Below are 26849 nucleotides of genomic sequence, written 5' to 3'. Positions count from 1 at the left end.
ATTGCTCCTGGCTCTGTGCTCAGGCACCTCTGTGCCTGGGATCAGACATGGGTGAGCCTTGTGCAAGGCTTCTTCATCCCCTGTGCTGTCCCTCTGGCCCCAGCATGCAGTTGTGTTTGAAGAAGGTTGATCCCCAGCACTGCTGAGAGGCAGCAGTGAGGCAGAGCGTCCACTCCTGGTTACTGTTTCTCTGATTGCTGCCTCTTCTCTGTCAGCGTCGGCGTTGCCAAGTGCTCCTCGACCAGCCTGACTTAGCAGAGACACACAGCACAGTTGGTGGCTGCGAGAGTATGCCTCACAGGATTTTGCCTGAGCTTTAGACATTTTCTAGACTGTTCCGTGTATTTCTCCAGGTTCCTTTCCACGTGAGGTGTATGGGACGCTCCTTGGGGAGATGCTCCCCGGAGGGTATTCTGGATCTGCCCTCTACAAATGGGGGGGCCTTGAGGACCAAAGCTGGGAACATAAATACTTGGCACAACTGAGTTTCAGGCAGTAGCTTCCCTCCCTGCAAGAGTCGGTGATTATTTGTGGCATTTGGTGCACTTTACTCGAGAAAGATGGAGGCACGAGTCGTGGGTGTTTGTGGCTCTGAGGTTCTTGTCTTCTCTGACTCGCCTTTTTAGCATTGCTCGTGGTAATGTTCGTTGAGTAGCATTTGCTGTTTTGGCCATCGGCATGTAGTTTCTTCAAAGGGGTGCAGGCTGCGTTGATGCCTGATTTTATTAGATTCTTGGGGAGGCCAGAAATGTCACCATGGCATGATGGGAAAAGACCAGATACTGTTTTGTTGTAAAACACTGTATTAATACTGGGGAATCACAGCAAAAATTTTATAAAGAAATGACTGTCAAGTAAATTCTAGTTCCCCTAGAGCATATAAAAAATCTTCCAAGTAGGGGCCAGGATGATATACAGTGGGTTGGGCACTTGCCTTTGCATGCAGCTGACCTGGATTTAATCCTTGAGCGGCGCCAGAAGTGATTCTGAGTGGATGCCAGGACTAAGCCCTGAGCACTGCCAGGTATGGTCCAAACCCAAACCAGAACAAAACACAAACGTTCTCCAAATAATATTTCATGGTGAACAAAAAAACATTAATTGTAATATCTTATTTTGAATAATGTCTTCATGCTTTTCTTCCGTTGTTTGGGGGCCACCCCTGACGGTGCTCAGGGCTAACTCCTGCTGTTCCGGGATCACTCCTGGGGGGCTCCGGGGGCCCTGTGGAGTTCTGCCGGGAATTGAACCCTTGTTGACCACATGCAGGACAAGTGCCCATGTGCCGCACTCTTTCTCCTACCCCTCGTGTTGATTTCAAAGCAAGACGTTTGACTCGATGTATATTCTCTTTTACTTTGTGAATATGCGTAGAACCCAAGCTCCCAGAAAATGTACTTGTCTGGCTATGGCGTGGAGCTGGCGATTAAGAGCACAGAATACAAAGCGTTGGATGACACTCAAGTCAAACGTAAGTTTTCTGATCCTCAGAAAGAGCGGGACAGACACAGAATGACTGCACCCGTCTGTGGAATATAAAGTAACATCATATGAGACTAACACCCAAGGACAGTAGAGATAAGGGCCAGGAGGATCGCCCCACGCCTTGGAAGCCAGTCTCATGTGCTGGGGGGAAAGGCAGGTGGGATGGAAAAGGAACCACTAAGTTAATGATGGTTGGAGGCTCGCTCAGGAAGAGAGATGTGTGCTGAAAGTAGGCTCTGGACCAAACACGACGGCCACTTCTACCTGTATTGCAAACCATAATACCCAAAGGAGAGAGAGAGTAAAAGGGAATTTTACTGCCGCAGAGGCAGAAGAGGTGGATGGGTTGGGGTGGCGGGAGGTGTACTGGGAACATTGGTGGTGGAGAATGGGCACTAGTGGAGGGATGGGTACTCGAACATTGTTTGATTGAAACATAGCACTGCACTGTAGCTCTGTCGTCCCATTGTTCATCGATTTGCTTGAGCGGGCACCAGTAATGTCTCCATTGTGAGACTTGTTTTGCCAGGCTCTGCCGTGTGGGTGGAATACTCTCGGTAGCTTGCCGGGCTCTCTAAGAGGGACGAAGGAATCGAACCTGGGTCAGCCATGTGCAAGACAAACACACTACCTGCTGTGGTATTGCGATTTTTCCAATGAATGAACGAAAGGAAGAAAAGGAAGACTAAGACCCAGTCTTGGATCTGGTGTTTAGTTGTAGCCCTGAAGATCCAGACCATCAGAAGGAAAAGGGGAAAGTGGCGTTGGTAGCCCTCATGCACGTTGGCAGAAAGTCACCCCTGCCGGAAGCCACACATTATGCTCATCGCACAGTTCCTACCACATAACGATTTCCTGTGCATTGCATTGTTGAGTAAGGAAAAAAGAAGGAAGGAAATGTAAAATACCATCTCCTTATTCATCTGGGAGGTGACTTTTGAATTCGTGTTTTGTGGGCTTTAGGTTGCGGGCTTGGTTTTAGAATTAAACCTAAAAGGAAAAAGAAAATGAACATGAAAATAAAAGAGTTAAACCTAGGGGTTGTGGCGGGACCTCTGGTTTGTCCCTTTGGTTATAACGGAACCGGACTGTGAACTCAAAGTCTAGAGTGTACTTGCTGTGGTTGCTAAGTATTGAATGATCTGGCCTGTCTCTAGGGAGCACACGGGGATCTAAGCGTGTGCACACAGACCCCTGAGGGAACAGGGGGAGCCGGGCCTTGTTCCACTCCGTTTGCGTTTCGCTCGCAGTTCTTTGAAGTTTGTCATACTTGCTTTCTCCGTCTGAAGATGAGCTTGTTTTGTTTCCAAAATATAGCTGTGACTAACTCTACAGAAGACGAGTTACAGACAAACGAGGTCCAAGGGTTTCTCTTCGGGACATTAAAGTGAGTATGAGTTGGAATGAAATTGTTTTCATACATTTCGGTGGGGGGAACAGGCTCCCCTAGAGCAGTGCTCGGGAGACTTGGGGCCACTCCCGAGCAAAGCAGCTGTGGGTGCAGGTGCTGGAGCTTCGATGCCTGGTGACGGGGTGCTGGAGGTACCAGGGCTGCCCCTGCCCCTGGCCCCAGGGCTACCCCCACACCTGGCCCTGGGGGATACGGGGCACAGCAGCGCTAGGGATGACACTCAGGCCCTGCCACGTGCACGGCGTACATTCCCGGCCCCTACTTGTTAAAGAAATGTGTTTCTGTGTGCTGTGCTGGCACTTATTTCACATTTTCAGGCGTGCAGACCAGTGTTTTCATAGAAACGTTGAGACACAGCTAATGCACAAAAACTATTAGCTGTGTTGTAAGTCATGGTACCGCCGTGGAAAATGGGGGGAAAGGCGTGAAATTGAAGCGAGACCTATAACTAATGTGCCCGCGTGTCTCTCTCTGGTCGTCCTGGGCCTCTTTGGACCTGGCAGATAAAAGCAGGCACAGTCTCGTGTGACACGGCGCAGTCACTCAGGGCCGCTGCTGTCACCTCGGGAATAGCCCGTTACCTGGGCCAGGCCCCTAGAATAGTACTTTAGATTCTTTCTGTGCTTATTAGCTGAACTTTGTTTGTTATGAGTTTACATACCTGATTTTCCCTAGCACAAATTACAAAGAAAATCGGTAAGTCGGTGTATATGCCCCTTGATATTTTACAGTGACAGGGGAATGCTTGTAAATTCCAAGTGGCACATTCTTAACTATATATGTGTCTCCATTTCCTAGGACTTTTTTAGCCTCTGACAGTTTTCAAATTTTAGTCATTTTAATGGGTGCAGTTTTATTCCCTTTTTTTTTGAGATTCTACATTTCACTGGGCTCAGTGGTATTAAAATATATATTAAGAAGTCAAATTATTATTATTGCAGTATTTCAACATTTTTCCATTTTTCATGTTTTTTGTCTAGCCTTTGAGTTTTCTTGTAGATAAATAGCTTTTTTCTAATATCTACTGATTCTTCTCTTGCTGTGTTTATCTTTTTCTGGTCAATATCTAATAACCTTTTATACATAAAAACTCAAAAATCCTATCCTATTTGTTATTTACCATTCAATTAATTTTTATGTTTAATCTTAAAGATAGAAATTTATTCTTGAGTTCTATTTAATTTCTATTAAATTTATTAATTTCACTTCTAATTCAGCTTTGCTGAGATAACTATTAAAATAGAAATTGATGCTTTCTTAAATTGAGGTGTAATTGACACGTAACATCAATTAGTTTCAGGTGTGTACCTTAGTGACTCAATATTTGTATATGTCAAAAAATGTCACCACAGTAAATGCCATTAACATCTATCACCATATGTAGCTGCATACATTTTTCTTGTGAATAAGAAATTTCAGGAGGGCCCGGGATGTGGCTCAGTGGTCGAGTACTTGCCTCACAAGCCCTGGATTGGACCCCCACCACCACTTGGTTCCCTGAGTACTGCTGGAAATAATCCCTGAGCACTGAACCAGGAGTCACATCTGAGCAACACCAAGCATTATCCCCAAACTGAAAAGAACTTTGAAGACACCCCCCCCTTACAGCATGTTCATTCATGCGGTATGGGTACTTAAGTGCAGTCACCCCACTGCATGTAAACACACAGTGGCTTACACATGGAGACCTCCGACTCCGGTCTGGATTCAGTCCCCATCAGAGACTCGTTCTTTTTCTGCCTGGAACAAATTATTTATCCCCATAAACACAGGCTCCAGGACATTGGCCAGCATATAGATTGCTTTTTGGCATTGTGATCAACTTCTGATCATCTTCTTAGTTTACACCATATGGTGACATTACTGCACAAACTATAGTTTATAAATTACTGTTCCCTACTTAAGCCAGACAACCTATGGACCGTTCTAACACCATGACTTTAAAAGTGAGGTGAATAGTACAATTGCTTAGGAATGTTTTTAATGTGAAGAGAATAAATAGTGCAATTTAGTAATGTGCTTACAGTTGCTCATTGCAAATTGTAAATACTGAAAAAAATATTATAAATACTATGTGAATGCAGAATAGGAATAAAAAACAAAAATTATAATTACCAAGTTACTGTTCATTAAAGTACTTTCCTAAAATAATTAAAAGAAAAAAATACTGCTGAGGTTGAATTAACTTTGGAGAAAAAAAATACAGGAAATAATTTTTTAAAAATCAATATTCTGATAATTTTATTGGCTAGCATTTTCATTTTGAAATTTAGTTTTTTATTTATCAACTACTGGCACAGTTTTTGGAGCATACTTTTTCTTATTTAGTTTCAAAAATTTAATGGTCATGCTGATACTTTGGACAGTCATCAAATAACCAGATACACAAACATTGAAAGCAACTGTGGACAGGCCAGTTTGACTTAGTATGGACTGGAAAAAATAAATTGAAAATAATAAAATGTATCTGGGGAAGAACATAAACCAAGTTGTGTAGATTCTGCAGGCTTCCTGGGGTATAAAACCATGGTTCATGTTGGGTTTTCACTTCCCGTGCACATGCAGGAAGTTTCCAGACGCTAAAGCATAAACCTTTCTTTCCTCCCCGCTTCCTGCCGGACAGCAAAGATGGGATGGTGAGTTGAGCTCTGTCAGCATGGTGCTGGGGGCACGTCCTGGTGCATTAAGGGGGGACTTTCAATTCTCTTACAAAGATAACGCCATCAGCAGAGGAGTGCTTGATTGCTCAACATTGGTGCCTCGGTAGAATGACACTGTGGTCAGCTGCCCTAGGCAGTCGGTACCTCAGTATCCGCTAGTTTGTGCCGATGATGGAAATGTCGTGAGTACATTAGTATACTCGGTGGCCTTAAGGTGATAATGTAGCTTACAAAACCCGTCTCTTCCCAAAGGTTTCTATTCAGTAGAGAACAGTAAACATTTTTATTTCAATTTTAGCTATACCTGTACATCTTCGAACCCACAGTCTTTTTTAAACATGACTTTATAAGAGTAAATTGCACATCTTCCAGAAATTCTTTGGCATCCCAGGATTTATTTTTTTTCTGACTTTAAGGCAAAATTCTGACTTTAAGGCAACCTGTGTATATTGCATTTTGGCCAGAATTGCATGAATAATTTAAGTAGTGAAATTATAATCACTAAATATAAAAAAGTATAGTTCTTATGATCTTGTTATTCCATAAGTTAAAATATAGAAAAAGAAGAGCCTAAGCTACTTCCTAGTTAACTTCATATTTTTAAAAAATGTCTTATTGTAATTGTGAGATTTTTTTTAGCTGTTAAATTAATGCATGTGTCTGTTCTGTTGTGTTTTAGCTTGTTAATTAATGCATATTTGTGTTCTGTTGTGTTTTTACTTCACCTTTAAAAAATCTTCATGTATTGGGGCTGGAGTGATAGCACAGTGGGCAGGGCATTTGCCTTGCACACGGCCGACCTGGGTTCAATTCCTAGCATCCCATATAGTCCCCCAAGCACCACCAGGGGTAATTCCTGAGTGCAGAGCCAGGAGTGACCCCTGTGCATTGCCAGGTGTAACCCAAAAATCGAAAAGAAAAAAAAAAGTACTGGTAACTAAAGTTTTATTTTCAAAATTCTGCATATTTAAATCCGAAGCAGCATTATGTATTGATTTTTGAGAACTGGAAGAAAGATTATAGGTTAATTGATGTATGTCAGCAGGTGTCATTCTGCAACTTTATTTGGCATTCTCTGGAAGACTCTGCTTGTATTTATTATTTGGCAAAACCACTGAAGGTTTTTGCAAATACTAGAGATGGAATTTCTCAGAAATAAGTTAACTCTCAGTGTGGAGGACATCTTTAAGGTCTTTGCTTATAATGTAATTTTTTTTTTAAGTTACGAAATGCTTAGAAAATGTTTACTCTGTATCAGAACCAAGTTCTGTCTTCAACTTTGTGTTCCTTGTGGGTGTTGGAGCATGCTCTTCATCTTGGATGGTGTGCCTCCAGATTGTGCTTTGCCTAGTGACTGAGAAGAGTAGGCTCTTATATCCCCTCATTATTGATTTTTTAATTATAATTTTTTATCCATTTATAATTTATTAATGTTTGCTCATGGCTGCATGTGGCTACTGTGAACATTTACATTTATATTATTTTATGAAAACATTGTGCGATACAAGGTTACTCATAGTTGGGTTTTAAGACATAAAATGTTCCAGCTCCACACCCACCACCATGGCAGCTTCCCGTCACTGTTCCCTGGATCCCTCCCAGACCCCCGGCCCCATACTGCCGTCAGGACAGGCCTCTTTTGGGGTTTGCCTGTTAAAGTGTGTCTCTCATGGCTTCACTGTAGTTGACTGTGTGGTTTGGATATTTAACTCTGCCATTCCTTAGCACCACGATGCACCTTGAGTCCCCTTGACCTCTGCCCCTGCTCCCTTGCTTCTCATCTCTCTCTCCTCCCCTCAACCCTGTTTCTTTCCTTCTTCCTATACTCGGGGCCAAGGGGGATCCGGGCATCCCCCCTTCAACCATTGCATTCCCTACACCAGTTATCGTACTATTTTAGGTTCTGTGAATACAGCTGCATCATGATATATTACGTTGTATGTATGTTATATATAATATATGTTATTATATTGAATTACTAGCTTTTTCATTATTTCAGTCAATTTTACATATTTGCTGCTTGTAAAGTGATTTGTAGTAGGTGTTGTTAATTAACATTACTTAATATTCTAAAACAGAGAAAAATATTCCGATCATATCGATAATCTGACAGCTTTCCAAAGATACCTGATTGAGAGTAGTAAAGAAATGGCACCTTTGAAAGTCTGGGAACTACAAGGTATAGTATGTTGGTCTGTGTTAGCACAGAGTTTTAGTTATGGCTCTCTATTAAATAATGCTTTTAGAAATAATAATCTTTGTTAACTAACATTTACATGTAAATATAAATTATTTACAATAATTTATATTATTGTAAATGTTAACTAACATTTACAATAATATAAATTACCATATTGCCTATTCTTGGATAATGATTACTATTTATTGTGAATAATGTAAAGTATGACATACTTTTTAGAAGTATTAAAGTTGCCTGTTAAGCAAGTGATTTTTTTCTATGTGATAAAGTTTTTTTGATATTATAAAATTATTGTAAACTGATATGTCAGTGGTAAAAGGTTAATTGAAAAATATTAAAGCACATTTTAGAGAATCTGCAGAATTAACTAAAAATCTTTACTAGAGGCCTGAGAGGCATCAGTTTTCTTTAGTTTTTTTTTTATTTGAATGGCCATTGTATGTTTTACTGTTAGTTTGCAGTAGCTTTTATACTCAGAATTTATAAGCAGACATTTTGTTACCAAAATCTTCATTGAATTGAACTCTTAAGTCTTACTAGCTTATCACGGCAGGTAGGACATTTGCCTTGCACGTGGCTGACCCAGGTTCAATTCCTCCGTCCCTCTTGGAGAGCCCGGCAAGCTACCGAGAGTGTACCGCTCATGCGGCAGAACCTGGCAAGCTACCTGTGGCATATTTGATATGCCAAAAAGAGTTACAAGTCTCACAATGGAGATGTTACTGGTGCCCTCTCAAGCAAATTGATGAACAATGGGATGACAGTGACAGTGATTATTTATAAGCTTTAATAGATCATGGGCTTGCCAGTTTCCTGTATATTCGATAACTTTGATTCTATCTCATGTTAACACTGACATACTACATAGTTTGGATATTGTCTCAATTAATGGATTTGAGTATATGTATTCACTGTTCTCCAGGAGTCAATTGTAGAACATTTTGGTACCCTAGAAAGGAACGCTTCGCAACCCGCCCCTCTTCTCCCCGACTCCGCCAGCCAGATACAGACCCCACTCTGATCCCCTCTTCTAAGTTCTCCGAGAAACTTAGAATTAGAAGATATAGGTGATTCGAGCATTTGGGAGGAATTGAAAACAGAATATGTACAATTCCCTCCATTTTAATTCACCCCCCTAATGTCTGCATGAGGTAGATTTGAATGGACAAGAAGCAGGAAATGTAATTTTTAAAAACTGATGTTCTCAGTGATTGAACTGTGACTAGGATAGAAGCTTTAGAAACGATGGCTGGGTTTTCAGTGCATATTTAGGAAAGGAAAGGAGTGAAAAATGACTAAGATCTTCAACTGGAGATCAGAGAATATCAAACATGTAAGTAGATTTGGGGCTTAAATATGGAGCTCAGAATAATAGGACTGGCATTTAAAAGATTGACTTAAAGTGATTGTGACATATCCAGATGGCAGGGGGTGTGGTGGAGTGAACATGAGGGTTTTTTTTTTAACCTCAAAAAAATTAGTGATGAATTTAATGTTGTATACACAGACATTGATTGATAATGATGCACACATGAAATTTATAATGTTACAGTGCAGGATTACTTCAACAAAAATAATACATTTAATCCTTTAGAAATATTACATTGTAATTACAGCTTGGACACTTGAATTGTATTACAAAGATAGCTATCGTCTATTTCCATACACGTTAACTGACTTGCTTAGTAAGCAGATAATTAATTTTTTGGCAACATGAACATGAGGTTTTTAAGCTGACAGGAAGACTTGGAAAGCTGAAGGTCTCGGGGGCAGGGTGCTTGCCTTGCATGCCGCCAACCTGGGTTTCATCCCCAGCGCCCCATATGGGTGCCTGGGACACTTCAGGCCTGACCACTGCCTGTCACTGCCCAGGCATCTAGGTCTTGCTTGGTCAGTGCCTGTGAGGGCCGGTGAGCCCTGCCTCTATTCTGCCATCTGCCTGAGACTAAAATCACTGCTTCCGACCTTGTACACACTGACTACAGTTTGTCACATTTTTCTTGCTGTGGAACTATCATTTCAGGTAGAACAATGCTATTTAGCATATCTTTCTTTTTTTGTTATTATTAAATGTAGACTAGAGTGATAGCACAGCAGGTAGGGCGTTTGCCTTGCACACTGCCAACCCTGGTTCGATTCCTCCATCCCTCTTGGAGAGCCCGGCAAGTTACCAAGAATATCCCACCCGCACGGCAGAGTCTGGCAAGCTACCCATGGCGTATTCAATATGCCAAAAACAGTAACAACAAGTCTCACAATGGAGATGTTTCTGGTGCCCGCTTAAGCAAATCAATGAACAATGGGATGACAGTGCAGACATAAATTAATATAGAACGATATTTCAAGAGAAAATGAAAGTTTTGTCATTTACTGATTTAAATATCCTGAGCCTGCGCTGAAGCTCTTTTTCAGAATTGTTGCCTCAGTGCTGTCTTTCCTTCTTCCTCTCCTTTCTTTCTTCAACTTTTTTGTTGCATATTTCATTTAACCTACATATAGGAAAACATAGCTTTGTTTCAGATTTTCTTTATGTATTTTTAAGTTATACTGTAATTTGTAGAAAGCTACACAGTAAGTTTTCATGGATAATTACTCCTTCGTAAAAGGCAAAGCCTACCTTAATTGGACCTAAGTGATAACTTTCCGTGGAATGCTTTTGAAAACTTGAACGAGTTCAGTCATGTGTATATATAAAGAAGTGGCCAGAAGGGTTGAGAAAGGGCTTCACTGCATGCAACTGTTTGTAGAGGTTTGCTGGGACACTGGATTCATCAGTGCCATCTTCCCCCCTCCAGATCTTAGCTTCCAAGCAGCTTCTCAGATCATGTCCACTCCAGTGTATGATGCCCTAAAGCTAATGAAGGACATTTCACAGAACTTCCCCATAAAAGCCAGGTATGTGGATGCTTATTGGTTTTGCTTTCATCAGAACTCTTTCTCTTTAATACCTGTTATGAAAATAGCTTATTTTATTTAACATAATGTTGTCAGTTCTATTTTGTATAGTGTTGGAGGAATCAGGACCTTCATTTTGTATATTAAAATGTATATTTTGTATATTAAATCTTTAATTAAAAGGAGTGTTAACTGGTATATGCAGGTGTGTACTAAAAACTTGAAAATCTTACACATATATATTGTCTTAAATTCCCACCACCATCCATGAGATAGTACAATTTGCCGAAAACTAAAGGTAAGTATTCTTTACCATGGTAAGATAAATAGGACACAGTTGGCCGAGAGGTAGCAGATATGCTGCCCCCAAAGCGTGGTCATCACCTTGTTTACCAATTCCATGAATGAATATATTGGGACCAAGAGATAGTTTGGCGTCTAGTCACACGGTGTCATATGGCCTCCTGTGCATCTGTGGGTATAGCCGTGGAGACCCCGGACCACTGCAGGGGTTGAGCTGCACCCCATCCTCTGACTCTAGTGTAGAACTGGCAGCCTCCAACTCCAGTGTTGAACTCCACTTATGGGGTAGCAACGGAGTGGGGTGCCCTGAGCATTGCTTGGTCCTCCCCAGGGGAGTGAATCCATTGGTATCAGAACCCATCAGTTAGGATTGGGTTAAGTCACTATTTAGTAAACCATAAGATACGTGTCTACCAGCATATGTCTAGCCTCAGTATTAATAACTGCTTTCGTTGGTTTGGGGACCACACCCAGTGGTGCTCAGGGCTGACTCCTGGCTCTGGGATCCTGCTGGTGTGGCTGGAGGTGACGGGGATGCGCCCAGGCTCAGCCGCATGCAGGCGGCTTCCCTGCCTACTGGACAGTCTCTCTGGACCGTCCCCGTACTGGGGCTCTTGAGTTTATCAGGTCAGTGAAGATAGTTTTCAAACACAGTTGTAGTTTTCAGAAGGCAGTTGATTTGTTCTTTCGACAGTCATACAACTATTCATGCATTCTGTTGCTGAACTTTGCTCTTAATTTGACAATGATCATGAAAAGAAAGCTGCAGAATTATGCCTGCACTGTTTGAAGACTAAAGTACAGGATTGATGAGTCTCTTACAGCCACGTGGTAGATAATGTTTGCTAAAGTGACGTATTTTATATTGTCCCCCCAAATTTCTCAAATGATGCCAAATATTAGGATAGAATGCACGCTGACTAGAAATATTTTAAAAATGCATTGTTCTTCTAAAATAGATAAAATAAAAATACATTGTTCTCGAGTTTGAGTTCGAGTAGGACTTTGCAGTAAGAATCTTTTTAAATGGTCACTCATAGGTGACCAAGAATTCAGCCAGGGATCAGACCCAAAGCCCTGTGTGTCCTGCTGCTCTTGGCGCTCTCTCCCTGGCCTGAGAAACTTGATACTTTTTTAAATTAATTAATTTTTTATTTTGTTAATGAATCACTGTGAGATAGTTACAAAGTTTTCATGATTGAGTTTCAGTCATACAATGATCGAACACCCATCCCTCCATCAGTGTACATTTTCCACCACCAGTGTCCCCAGTATCCCTTCTGCCACCCCCACCCTTCTCCATCCCCTACCTCTATGGTAGACAATTTCCTTCTTACTCTCTCCCTACTTTCGGTCATTGTGGTTTCCAGTACAGATACTGAGAGTCCATCATGTTTGATCCTTTATCTACTTTCAGCACACATCTCCCATTTCGAGCTATTCCTCCAACCAATGATGATACTCTTTAAAGTTAAAAACTAGACCTTCAGGGCTGAGGAAATGGTAGTGCCAGGAGGGCGCTTGCTTGCAAACCCTGACCTAGGTGTGACCCCTGGCACCTCATGTGGCCCCCAGGGCCCCATTAGGAGTAATTCCTGAGAGCAGAGCCAGGAATAAGCCCTGGGCACTGCCAGGTGTGGCCCCAAATCCAAAAACCAGAGTGGGAGTCTGGGGGCCCTCCCTAGACTTGCTGGAACTCGGGGCCCTCTCCTAACCATTTCGGGGGCTCAGGAGCAGTGAGGCTGTTTCTCAGGGGCTACCAGGGCCGTACTTGGCAGTGCCTGGGGCCCAGTGCTGGCCAGGGATGCACTCCAGACCTTTGAGCCCTCCTCCTGCCCCGTAAGCTTCAGTTTTTACTTTCTCCTGTTTATAAGATTGACAGGTGTTCACTGATGACGTGCTCTTAGGAGCCACCAAGCCCAGTCATTCCACCTCCATAAAGGAGCCACAACATCTTCACCGTGTTCTACCCTCATACAGATTCCAGACAAGAGGCCAGAGCGATAGTACGGGGAGCAGGTGGCTCGCCTTGCACGTGGCCAACCAGGGTTCGATCCCTGCATCCCATGTAGTCCCCTGGGTCCTGAGCACAGAGACAGAAGTAAGCTCTTGAGCACTGCCATTTGGCACCAAAACCAAAAGGGGGGGGGGGGAAATTCCAGATGAACCAGAATCTTTCTCAATAAATCTTCTGAAAAATTGCCCATTTGATTAATACCTAACGGTGTTGGTAGTTTCATGGGAAGTACAGTGTGTTTGAAAAATAAATATCTGACAGCTCGGAAGGTGCAGACACGAGCCTTTTATAGTCTTTTCTCACATGTGTTAACTACTCATCAGATCAAACTCCAGTAACTGTTGTCAGAGGGGCCGGACGGAAATGGACGCGTGTAGCCGTGAGGCCACCGAGAGTTCCGTTTCCTTGTGTCACGTGTTCGAGATGAGTCCTGGGCTTTGAGAAAGGATGAGTTACATCAGTGTTTATTTCCCCAGATCTCTGACCAGAATTGCTGTAAATCAAAAAATGAAGGCTGAAATACAGGAAAATCAGAAGGTTTGTTTGAATTCCTATTTAAAAATTTCTTTGGTCTAAGTTAATATTATTTTGAAGTTTAGAGCTTCGGTTTTCATATGAAATATTAAGTTGAATTTTAAATTTTAAAAAGTTTGATTTTTTTTCTACTTTTCTATTGCCCCCGGAGCAGTGTGACTCTGGACAAGCTCTCTCTCTGTCCTGCTCATCCCTCCTTCGCCCAGTTCTCCATCCAGGCCCTGCCCACAGGTGTCTGTCGTCGCTACATAAGGCACAAAGGATATGAGTCAACCAACACTTCTCTTTCCCGTCATTTGTGTTGCTTTAGAATTTGTGAGAACATGGGGCTAGAGTGATGGTACAGTGGGTAAGGCACTTGCCTTGCATGGAGCCGACTCAGATTTGATCCCTAGCACCCCATCTGGTTCCCTGAACCCCGCCAGGAGTGATCCCTGAGTGCAGAGCCAGGAGTAAGCCCTGAGCATGGTCAGATGTGACCCCCTAAAACCAAACAAGCAAAGAAATAATTTGTGAGGGCCGCATGATGGTCAAAGCAACATTTCTCAACTAGGGATATCCCACCGTGGCCATCGGTGAAAATCCTGTAAATAGGTGGGGTGGTCGGTGGGTGTGGAAAAATGGGGGAGGATGGGGACAGGCCAGGACCTGGCTGTTGGGAGCAGGTCACAGCAGGAGAAAGATTGGCAATCAGCTCATTTAAAACAGTGGCACCTTATATATGTAGGGCACAGTTGTTGATGAATAGTTTGGTAAGATTTAGCCACGCAATCTTCTAAATTATCTTCAGATCTCAGATGGCCCCTGTGAAGTAGTTAGCTAGCGTACTCTCTGGCTTTAGCATGGAAATGGGACTGTTCATTTGTTTCATTCCAGATTAGGTACATAGGGCTCTCAGCCAGTGGAGTTCATTTTCCTAACATAACATAAAGTTCACAGTGGATGGCTGCAGACATTATTTTTATTTTTTGATGATGTTGTTTTCAAAGTGTCTGCCACAGCTCCAGACCTCTTCGCCTGCCTTCAAAGCAGCAAGAAGAAGATTACTTTGACTTTCATGTCTTTTACCAGAATTTGATTCTGTGGTTCCCTCTCACACACACGGAGGCTAGAAAGCTAGAGCTTGTTTTCTAGAATCTGAGGCTAACAGACAACTTCACTAGGAACGGATAAGCCCATCACTGTCACTCTGAGGACAGACACGGGCTTTGGGGATGATAAGGAGCAGTGGTCCCTCTGGGTGGGTTCTGGAATATCCCAGCCAACCGGGGGGGGGGGGGGAGTTCCCCCCTCCACCCTGACACTTACAAAACCTTGGTTATTCTTCAAAACTAAGTTGCAAGTATCATGACTGAGTTCTTGTGACTTGTCATTTTTACTTTTCCTAATTGCACTCCTCAGGCTTCAGATAAGCATCCTCTGTGTATTTCTTTGAAGGGCCCCACTGCATGCAGAAGAGGGCATGGAGAAGGAACGGGCGGGGAAAACAGGCACATCCACGCATGGGCATCGCATGATCTGGTTCTTTACGCCTCATTCAGCAGGCGACAGGGAGGCGATGACGCTGCTTGAGGGACTCTGAGAAGCTTCCCGCCCGCTGGTCTGCTTGTGGGTAGCAGGAAACACCACGGGGGCTTATTCTGTCCTTTCGGTGTTGACTGAGGCCCTGTGACTCTGTGACTTGCCTCCTGGCAGGGAGCGGAGCTGTTTGGCACTCTTCCGCTCACTCCGTCCCCCACCCCCTCTTTTCTGGCTGCTAGAGCACAAAGGTCAGAAAACGGAGTCGAGGTCACCTGACCTTATGGGGACAGGAAGTGAGCAATGGATTCATCTTTCCCATGGTATTTCCCTGATATCTGACCACATGTGACCTTGGTATTCTTAAACTAAGAAAAGGCTGCAGAATAATCCAAGTATGTTCGAGTTTTTCCAGCTAACTTTTCCATCGATCACGTTGTGTTTTATCTTTCACTCTTGAAAGAAAATATTTAAGAAATGGGGCTGGCGCGGTAGGACAGAGGTAGGGCAGAGGTAGGACATGTCGCCGACTCAGATTCGGTCCCCGGCACCACGCGGTTCTCCAGAGCACAGCCTGCGTGGCCCGGGAATCCGGAAAGTACCTCCTGCTGGGGCCATTGACCCGCCAGCCCTGCTGGCTGAGGGTGACCGGGAGGCCTGCAGATGTCTAGGGCACCTCTGGGAGTCTCCCCAACAGGTACAGTATGTTGTAGCGTTTGAGGGGCTGGGGAGAGTAGAGCGGTCCGGAGGTTGCCTGGCCTGCAGCTGGCCCGGGCTCAACCCCTGGCACCCAGCAGTGATCCCTGAGCACAGAGCCAGGAGTAAGGCCTAAGGACCATTCCAAAACCAAGAGAGTATTTTAGTGTTTAAAAGAGGTTTAGTACAACTTCTTCTGTGTAACCATCTTTAATTTTTTTTTGGAAACAACTTAAGTAAATGGCGATTTTAGGGTTATTAGAAGAACTGGAAGATGAATAAACTGTAGCAAGGCCCACTGCCTTCAGTTGCTGCTACTGTCTCTGACCGAGAAAGTCGCCAGCTCTCAGTGGCTTGGAAACACAACTAATTAGAGAGTTTCAATTATGACCTTTGAACGCACTTGGAATATAACTGCAAGAAGATAGAAATAGTTGAAACATTGTCAAAATGACAAATGGAAGGTTAAAATTATTATCAAAAAAGGTTATTCTAATATGTTCAGTGCTGTATTTAAATTATCCAGAAATCTCTCAACCCTAGAATTTGCTTTATCCTGTCATTATTTTCATGAATTATTTGGGCATTTAAAATTTAAACATGATCTTTATTTGCATAATTTGGTATTTCATTATCAGCTTGGCTAGGCTAGCTGGTTCCAACCATCTTATGTTTTGGATCAGAGTTAGTCTAGGTTAACACCCTGTTACTCAGTTAAGAATATAGCACTTGGGAAATGACGGCCGAGAAAACAAACCCTGGGTCTCCGCAACAGAACTGAGGCTCTGGAGTAGGGGTGGGGGAGAGCAGATGGAAGGGCCAAGGGATGGGGGCAGGGGGGCATGATGGTACTTTGGTGGCGGCTGAGGTGCACTAATGTTTGATGTCTAATTGTAAACCATGTTGCCTCAAGAGGGAAAAGAATACATAATACAGTACTTGAGTCTAATAGGAATAATAAGACTACACCCAGTCCAAAGCAGTTACATTTATTATCCTAAGACTCAAACATGGCAACAAAGATGAGGAAAAAGTCTTAGATTAGAACAAGAATAGTGAAACATTTCCAGCAAAAGGAACAGGAATGAAAACTTCTCAGCACCTTCCAGCTGAAATGTAAAGCTACAGTTGTGCAGAAGGGAAGAACGGAGCATTGCCTGGGGTTCTGGTAAGGGAAGATGCAGAAATTATCAGCAAATACCCTCAAAAGGAAAAACTCCAGTGAGTGTACAGACGGAACTGAAAGCGGATAGTGGAGAACACGTGTGTGCGGGTGGCGAGAGGGGGAGAGAAGCCAACACAAGGGAGAACAGAGCTCAGGATGGGGAGCAGATGCTCACCCCCAGGGCAGGGCTGTATCCTTAGATGCTGATGATCAGAACCTCAGAGAATCTGACCAAGATGGTGGGTTGGGTGACCCAACTTACATGATAAGGAAACTTCAGAAAAAGAAACCTGGAAAATGGATTTTGATCCTTGCCCCCATTCAATTTCTCCTGATACCTGGTCCAGGACAAAATGTTAGTGTTTCAGACTAATAGGTCAGGGTCGTCCACACAAGGCCCACGGTGTGAGGGAAGGAGACCGGGACTCTGCTCTGCAGGGAGACGCCCCTCTAAGCAGAGAAGTGTTGCCCAGAGCACTCAGACCTGCGCTTAGAAAGCCAAGGGCTGGGGTGGGGGCTCGAGGGACTAGAGTGTCTGCATTGCGTGCTCGAGCGTTTGGTTCAATCCCATGGTACTCCATGGTCCCCGGAGTAGCACTGAGATCGACCCTTGAGCACCACCGTGGAAGTAATCACTTCCTGAGTATACCCAGGTGTCCCCCAACCCCTGGCCGTCAAAATAAAAGAAGAACTACTAGCAGTTTAGAAGTATAGGGACTCGGAAGGTGGCCAGAGAATAGCAGGGCATGCCCAGACAGTGTATGAAACTAGAACTGGCAGGAAATTTCAGGGCATTTGCCCTACATGTGGCCAACCCGGGTTCAATTCCCAGCATCCCATATGGTCCTCCGAGCACTGCCAGAAGTAATTCCTGAGTGCATGAGCCAGGAGTAACCCCTGTGAATCTCCGGGTGTAACCCCCCAAAAAAATTATATTTAAAAAAAAAAGAATTGATTGAAGAGACTTTGGCAAAGTAACTGCCTATTAGACCTTGAATATGATCAATATGAATATGAAAGCTAGAAAATCAAGTAATGAAACTATATATACATAGATATATTAAAGAATGTAGTTAACCACTTATATATGAATAAAAACTGAGCAAAGGAGAGGCAACAAAAAGTGGGTCAAAGCTAGTGTTATTTTATGTAAAGAGAAAATCACATTTTAATAGTTACTCATGGAACACACGTCTAAATCTTTCCAAGTTTGAAAAAAACTGAATGCAGTGATGAAATAGACCATTTGTGATGACCTTTAGAAAAATACATCCAGAATCCCATGAAAAAATGACAGTTGAGTCCTGCTATAGCTGCCATACTAATAAACATAAGTAAGCAGAAAGTATTAGCAGACATTTTCTGTTTGGGTCATTAGACTAAAATAATATATGCGAAATAAAAAATGTTTCATAAATTTTAAAGTGGACAAAGGTCTGTCAAGCAAATAGCAATGTTGCCTGAATAGCTAATGCTACAGAGAGAACCAAAGTCAGGCAAAAATGTTAATGACCAAAAAATTTCATTCACACCAAAGAGTTTCTGAAAACATAGCTACCGCAGAGCCTGTGAACAAAGACAGATGCGATATTGGCTTTTTGTAGAAAATGCTTTGTATTCCCTCAAAATACTGATCAAAGTTATACAGAGACATCACGTTTTACATATTCAAAAGTTCTGATGGCATACTCTCTTGGCAAGTGTCTTTTTGCATGTGAATAATGGGAAGGAAAAAAGAGTTTTCAAGATCATCATATAATACACTCAAAGAATTTTAGCAGTTTTATTAATCGTACCTCACACCCCGTTTTGAGTATCTTTGTTCAAGATTCTGCCCTGCCATAACTCCTTGAGGAATCTGCAGATTAGTATAAATCAGTATTTGATGTGCTTTCTACTTCTAGTTGAGATGTTGTAGTCTCCCGGGAGTTTGGATCTCAAGCACCGCTTTATTCCTGTCGTGAGTGGACCGGCTTCACTTTGCTACGCAAGCCAGTTGCACACGGTCACACTCTGGCTTAGGGGTCTGGGGGCGCACAGTGCAACACTAGGAACACACAGCAGCGGGAAGAGGGCGAGGCGGGTGCAAACCACTTGATTAAGTCTACGTTTCCACAGTTTGACTCCAGCTGCTCTCCGGCAGCTGGTGGGTGAGCTTGGCAAGCTGCAGGGGTGGGTGTGGGTGATGTGTCAGGTTCTTTCACAGCCGTGCAGGGGGAGAGGGGCTGCCTCTCTTGAGCAAGGCTCCCTGGGGACCCAAACCAAATCTGAAGAAGACTTCAGGCCGTGGTTCAAAGTCCAGGAGCCTCAAATTTGGCCCAGTTTGAAACCATGGGTCAGAAATGTGTTGTCAGGGCCACCTGCTAATTTTAAATTAGGCAGATCTTGACATGTCCACATGTTAGTAGACAGATGGCTGCTTTGAAAAAAAAAATGATTTGCAAAGTTATTGATAGTTGAGTTTTAGGCACATAATATTTCAGCACCAATTACCAGAGTCAGTGTCCCTGCACCAGTGTTGTCATGCTACACACACACACACACACACACACACACACACACACGCATCCCTCCTGCCCCCTTGACAGAAAGTATGGTGATTGTAGCTGAAATCTTATGTTTGCAGGTTGTTGAGGGCTTATGAGAGGTAATAATAAGTTTCTCCTCATTGTCCTCAATTTTCCATGGCATTTTAGTCCATCTTATAGCCACTGCCTTTTCATTAGCCGCAGTCTCAAGGGACAACACATGAATCTGTTGGGATCATTGCCATGTCAGTACATATAACACGTATAACATCCCCAAAATGAGTGGAACGCTGGGGAGAAATGAAGAGAGTGCGTGCAAGTTCTGTGCAAGTTTGGGCAAAACACAGAATTCACTGGGCATTTGTGGTGGTTGAAGTTAAAATACAGATTTCAGAGAATAAGTAAATATTTGGTACAAAAGTAGACAAAGATAGAAAATTTTACCTGTGACCTATATGTTTGGGTTTAATGTCTGCCCATTATTTTGAATGCTTCGAGGAAAAGTATTTTCTGTCCTGTTACAAACTCAGTTCTTTGTCTCTGTAGAGATTATAATATAAAAACTAATAAATTTTGGCCACTTTTCTTGCAAGACCCCTTTGCCTAATCTGATGATAAAAGCATCATTTGTGAAGACACAGATATGTAAATAGCAACCTGTAAGAGAAGTGTAAGTGCTCCATTTCACTGGTGAGGAAACTGACCCTGCTAAAGCTGAGAAGCTTACCTAGATCATTAACCTAGGTCTGGCACTTTTGCCATGATCCAGATGTAGGGTGTGTTGCCAAGGAAACCACTCTCTCATTCCTTTGTCACTCTACTAGTCCCTGAAGTAGTTTCCAGCATATGGTCTCATCTCTGTGGGAAATCCTGAGTAGAAATACAGCCAACATCGCAGCACTGCTTGAATGAAATCTTTATGGATTGGGATTGATCTCCGCAGATTTACACAGGCACCAAAGTTCTCAGTCCTGGTTTATCAAAGAATAGGGGTGCACCCGATACTGAATTGACAGAAAATGTAGTAAGTAACCATTATGATGTTAGACTCAAATATCGCATCCTGAAAAATCAGAATATTTAGATTTTTGTGTCTCCAGCTCTCCTGACGGTCCCATATCTTTGAGGAGGCTTCAACAAAGTACTCCCACTTATGGATTAAATCTAGCTTGCCTTCTGATTTTATTTTTTAAAAGTCTTATTGGAGCATAGCACTCCCATGATGGGTTTACATATTATCTGTGCCTCTCACAGACTACGAGGGTGGGGCTGAATGGTGGGATCAGCAGCGGCCGGCAAAGATGAATACCAATTTCCTGCCTCTCTAGGATACTTGCCAACTCTTGAAGGATCATTGTTGCTCTATCACTGTTGTTACTCTGGTCTCTTTTAAGGATCTTCTCAGTAGATATGAAATTCAGCCCGGCGAAGCTTGTCTGGTTTTGAATGGAATTCGTCTTGACATGGATTCTTTTGATCCTTTCAGGTGAGTGTTGTGTTACCACAATCTTAACATGATTTGCAGGTACTGTGGCTTGTATAAAAAAAAAATATTGTCCTGATGTCAACATCTATCAAAATACAAATAACCATCTTACGGATAAGGCCAGTACAGCTTCTGACTCATTGTGGTGGACCATGTTTCAGAGCTTAGAGAGATGTTGGCCACTTTTAGTGAGGTGAAAAAATGAAAATTTCCAAGTCTTAAACCTACCTACTCACAGAATCCAAAATTCAAAATATATATATATATATATATATATATATATATATATTTCTTTTCATATGAATAGTACCTTTCGGATGATGGCCTTGGAATTCTAAAGTGTTACTAATTAGGGTGTGGAGAGATTTCTACCAAGAGCCACTCGCTCGGTTCCAAGATTCATTTGTGCTTCTCTGGGATCATGGCCCTTAAGGAGCTTAATAAGTAGCCGGGGCTGTTTGTGGGCATCATCCCCGGGTCCCCATGGAGCGGAGGAGGAGAAGGGCCGGCTTGGCTCCTATCCCATGAGGCCTGGGGTGTACCATCACTGCTGGCCGATACCTGGGTTTTCTAATGAGTTCTAGAAGATGCGGCTGCCGGGTTTCCCAGGGAACAGATGGAGGGATGGCACCTGCTCCCGCCTGGAATGGCCTGGAAAAGGTGGCCTAATGCCAAGTCCTGAGGCATTTCTGCCCAGAGCCGCTCAGTTCTGAGATTCGTTTGTGTGTCTCTGGGGTCATGGCTGTTTGAACTTTCAAAAAAATTATTTTCTAATTGATTCTTTTAATATAGAGATACATCTTCTATTTTATATCATGAGTCTGTAGCCTCTACTGTATTGGTTAATTGTTTCTGACAGTTTTGGGGTGGAGACACGAGAGTCTTTCCCTTATCTTACGGCATCTGCAAGTAGCAGTAGTGCATCTTCTTTTCCATCTTGGATACCTTTTACTTTTCTTGTCTAATTGCAATGTCTAATAATTCCAGTTGAACAGTTAAACAGTTATTTTAACAGTTATTGAACAGTTAAACAAGAGAGTAAATGTCCTTGCCTGTACAGGATTTCTGAAGGGAGACTTTCAGTGTTTTGCTAGTGAGTATATTAATTATGGATTGTCATATATGGTCTTTCCTATATTGAAATAGCTTTATTCCACCCCCATTTTGTTGAGTGTTTCTTTCATGTACAGGTGTTGAATATTGTCAAAAGCTTTCTCTGCATCATACATTTTTGTCCTTTTTGTTGGATTATATTAATTGAATCTGTTGACATCCTTGAGTTCCTGAAATGAATCACACTTGGCCATAGCCAGTGATCCTCTCGGTCTAATACTGAGTTTGATTTTCTAAGATTTTTTTTTTCTAAAATGATTTTCTTTTTGTTGAGGATCTTTGAATTTATATCCATTAGAAATACTGATCTGTGGTTTTCTTTTTAGGACTATGCTTTTGGTATTAGGATATTACTGGCTTCAGAGAAACTTTTGGGAAAGATTCCTATTTCTTCTACACACCAGAAGAACTTAAGGAATGTAGATAGTTAGTCTTCTTTGAAGGTTTGGTAGACCTCACTAATGAATCCATCTGAACCCGGACTTTTGTTTTTGGGAAGATTTTTGATGACTGTTTCATTTTCCTTGTAATTATTCTAATGAAGATTTGTACTTCTTTCTGCTTCAGTCATAGGAAGTTTTACGACTAATAATTCATCCCTACTTAGTGACAGAAAGTTTACTCTTAAGCTATGTCTTTTTTTCTCCAGGGTATCTATCGTAATTTCTCCCCTTTCTTCTCTGATTTGATTTATTAGAATTAATTCTTGTGTTTTCCTCATGTGTCTAAGTGCTTGTCAACCTTGTTTAGTCTTTTGAAAAACAAACTCCTAGCTTTATTGACCCTTACTATTGTTTTCTTAATTTCAACATCATTAACATTTGCTCTCATTATTGCCTTCTTTCTGCTCATTTTGAGTTTCATTTGTTTTACTTTTTCTGATTTCTTCAAGACGTGGGCATAGGCTTTTTGTGTTTGAGCTTTTCCTTGTTTCTTGGTATCAGTCTGTATTGTTATGCGCTTGCGTGTTACCACTGCTTCTGTGTCCCATAAACTCAGATTTCACTTTAATTTGTTTTGAGAAATCTTTTCATTTCTTCTTTGAACTCCTCTTTTAAAAAATAATTGCTCCATACTACAGTGTTTCCAGATGTTTGAGTTTTTCCCCAGCTTTCTTTTTAGGGTTCATTTCTGCCTTTCCTGTAGATTGCTTGGATGTCTGTGCTTAGCCTCACATCTTTAATAAGTAATGTATTGTTACCTTGTTTTAGAAATTTTGAAATTTGTTAGTACTGAAAAAAATTGTTAGTACTAGGGGGAAAAGCACAGTAGTTAAAAACTCTTTGTCTTCTGTATTAATGAGACTAAGTTAATATGTGCTTATTTATATTTCCTTGCTGGTAATAAAAATAATAGTAAAATTTGTTTCTCATACTCTGTAAAAGCGCTTAGTGTTAAATGATTCTTTAATGGAAAATCAAAATAAGATGTTTCTTTTCTTTAAACATAAAGTGTTTTGGATATGTTGAAAGTGGAAGGAAAAATGATGAACAGCCTTCACAGTCTTGGGATCAATGCAGAAGATATGAGTAAATTTTTTAAATTAAACTCACCTGTTTGGGACGATAACTACGCATTAGATATTAGGCATTCTTCTATCATGGTAAGTACACATGTCATTTGTTGTTTTAAAATAGGTAGCAGCTCTAAGACAAAATGAAGCCACGTGTTTACAGGCTTTGGAGTAGATTTAAGCTTTTGAAAGAAATTGTAGATGTAAAAACAAAGCCAGGCTCGTCCCTTCTCCATCTCTACCTTCTTCCCCCTTCTTTGCATTCCCTTCTTTCCTCACGAGCACCTCGGGAAGAGTGGTGCCCCCACAGCCTGCCCGTCCTCACTCTGAATCCTGCCCAGCATTCCAGAGAAAAGCGGCAGACAAGAGTAACAGCCACTGCAGCCACATGAACATCAGCAGCAGCAAAATACCAAATAATTAAAGCCCGGGGCTGTCAAGATAGTAGAATGAAAGCCTTTCCTGGCTGGCTTGCAGTGGCCCCTGATGTCCTGGTCTCTCTATCACAGCCTGCGTGAATTTCCTGAAACCGTGGTCACATATTCCCTCTGCTCGAAGCACAGGAACAGCCCTTAGTGTGTCCTCGAAGGCTGTCAGTGGCCTGCTCCATCCTCTCTTTCTAGACTGATACTCTTCTCAGTGCCAACCCTTACTTCCTGGCCAAGAGGGAAGCACGACTCCTTTCTGCCTCCCTCAGCACCACCCAGTCTTCCGTCGGACTCAGTTCCAGACAGTGCTCCTCGAGAGAGCCTTTAACTCTCCCCCATTGAGGGTTGTCCTCATCCATGCATGTAGCAAGTTGTCCCCAGAGGAATGTGACCCATCTCTACCCTCTCGTGCTGAAGTCCCTGATTTTAGTAGGTACTCAACAAATAGTGTTCCAGGAATGAACCAGTGAGTGTGTACCTCAGACAAGCGGACAGCGTGATTTCTAACAATGAAACTCTGGAAACATGCAAATTCCAACACTGTGTTCTATGCACATAATATACCCATTAATGTCTAATTTTCTTTTTTAAAGAATGAGAAATGAGAAAAGTGCAGTGTCTTAAGATTATGCCCTCAGACGAGCTCCCCAGGGAGACTCAGTGTACTCCATAGGATGCTTCACTAGAGGGGTGTGAAGTGACCATAAACCAGAGTAAAAGATTCCCCCCACCCAAAATCATTCGCAAGACGTGATAATTTAGTCATAAAACACAAGCATTTGAATATCCTGATCCATTGCAGTTACGTCCGCTGGAGCCGCCTTCCTGGGTGAAGCCTGCTCCCCCGCCTGGGAATCCCGGGCAGAGAGCAGCTCTAAGCAGAGCCTGTCTCTCGGAGCACCGGGGCTTCCCGCCCGGGGTAGCTTACAGAAATGACCGATGAGTCCCAGACCCAGGGTGCGTGCTCGGGGTTGTTTCTTGCTCCCCTTTCAGGCCAGCTTCTCTCCCTGAGTTCACTTCCCGGCTCTGCACGCTCCCCACAATCCTTCCTGACAGTGGGTCATAGGGGAGCCACCCAGGCTGGCAGTCCGGATGCTTTTGTGCCTTTTATTTTAGGCATCGGTGTTTCTTGGCAATAGCAGGAGAAAGTTGTGGGTGTGAGTCCCGCTGAGAAAGCGAGTCGCTTGCTACTCCGGATGTGTGGAAGAGACCTCTAGAGGGACAGAAGCACCTGGTCCCCTGAGGTGCCTGGAGGAAGGTCACTGCCTTCATCCCCCAGACTCCCCACGACCCCTAGGCTGAGGCCTGTGCTGTCTCCTCTCTGGGTGCCCAGTCCTCATCCACCAAGAGCATCTGTCTGACATACCCCAGAGTTAACTTTGCATCAAAGTGTAACATGGAGCGCGGGAGAGAGGCCCTTCCCGCCATGTTGAGTATCTAATTCATGAAGTATCTAAGTGTCTAAGTCATGAAGTGCTCAGGGATCACTCCTGGTGGGCTTAGAGGACCATTTAGGGCACCGGGGATGGAATCCGGGTCAGCCATGTGCAAGGCAAGCACCATACCTGCTGTACTCTCCTTCTGACCCCCCATGATCCTTTTTTTAAATGAAGGGCCTGCCCAGGGGTACCGCCCGAAGTCCGAGCTGGTGGCACCTGGCCTCCTGGTGCTGCCCTATGGGTGCTCAGGTGCCAGGATCAAACCCACATTGGTCCTGGTGCTTTTCAGAAGAGAATGATCCAGAAGAGGGGCAGCAGACATTGTTACTGAAAACAAACCTTTCAGGCTGCAAAAAAAAAAGTTTTAATTTGCTGTTAACAGACATTCATCACTGCCTGTGCCAGTTGGGATGACAGTAGACCAGGATGCCAGGGCTCGTGTCAGGGTGCGTCCAGAGGAGTGCCGTACAGCCCAGGCCCTTCCAGGAGTCAGACTGTTAAGTGTTCATTCAAGTGATGATCTGAATATTCCTTACTAAGTATAGAGACCACCCTCCATCTCACATCCATATTTGTTGCTTTTTTTTTTTTCCCCAAAAAAGTACCAAATTTTGGTAGAGCCTAATTCTGCCTTTTGCCTTTGTCTCTGGAGTAGCTGCTGCTGGAAAGCGGTTTCCATGTATATTTTTAACTGTAGTTGTTTGGTGCAGAGCATGACTAGTGAGTGCACTGTTAGTATCGTATGTGTGATTGAGGGTGCAACATGCTAAGTCTCTGCTGAAAGCTGGAAATTTGGATAATAAGTTTTTTTAGAAAATAAGTGAAAAGTTGCAAGATGAGTACCGTTCATCCAAGTATCGGATGCCCACCTGGTTCCATGGGGACATCTTAGGCTCTGCTCGAGATCGCCTATTTTGTGTTTGCTCCCAGGGTTTACCCTTCAGGGGCCTTGGTGTTTAGCAAAGTGCCCACTCTTGAAATCCCATCGTCGTACCCTCATACCTCATCGTAGCCATGCTCCAGTTTCCCACTTTCTGGGTGTATGTGCGCATGTGTCATTACTCGTCATATTGCAGCTTCCGAGTCAGCAGTTGTACCCAACACTCATCTAATAAGAGGTTAATACCCAAGATACATAAGGCACTGGTAGAACTTTACAAGGAAAAAAATCCAACCCCATCAAAAAATGGAGAGAGGAGATGAATAGAAATTTCCTCAAAGAAGAAACAAAGGGTCAAAAACACACAATGCAAAAGTATCCAACATCACTAATTATCCGGGAGATGCAAATCAGAACAACAGTGAGTTATCATATCATGCCACAGAGACTGGCACGTCTTAAAGAACAACCAGTTGCAGGTGTGGATGCGGAGACAAAGGGGGCTCTCATTCACTGCTGGTGGGAATGCCGATTGGCCCAGCATACCTGGAAAACAATGTAGACGTTCCTCAAACAAC

The 26849-nt window shown here is 43.0% G+C and overlaps 1 protein-coding gene across 1 annotated transcript in view; it reads left to right on the top strand.

Annotated features, from left to right (window-relative positions):
• Positions 1-26849, top strand: part of UGGT2 (UDP-glucose glycoprotein glucosyltransferase 2) — a 117573-nt gene that overhangs the window by 20116 nt on the left and 70608 nt on the right. The window contains exons 6-12 of the mRNA XM_055142837.1: positions 1375-1471; positions 2803-2872; positions 7635-7735; positions 10552-10651; positions 13448-13508; positions 20807-20898; positions 23464-23614. Of these exons, the coding sequence (XP_054998812.1) occupies positions 1375-1471; positions 2803-2872; positions 7635-7735; positions 10552-10651; positions 13448-13508; positions 20807-20898; positions 23464-23614 (672 nt within the window). The remainder of the gene's footprint in view (positions 1-1374; positions 1472-2802; positions 2873-7634; positions 7736-10551; positions 10652-13447; positions 13509-20806; positions 20899-23463; positions 23615-26849) is intronic.

Source organism: Sorex araneus, chromosome 1, assembly GCF_027595985.1.
Source record: "Sorex araneus isolate mSorAra2 chromosome 1, mSorAra2.pri, whole genome shotgun sequence".
Lineage (NCBI taxonomy): Eukaryota > Metazoa > Chordata > Mammalia > Eulipotyphla > Soricidae > Sorex > Sorex araneus.
Note: the sequence above shows the minus strand (reverse complement) of the source record. Positions and strands in the feature narration are given on the sequence as shown.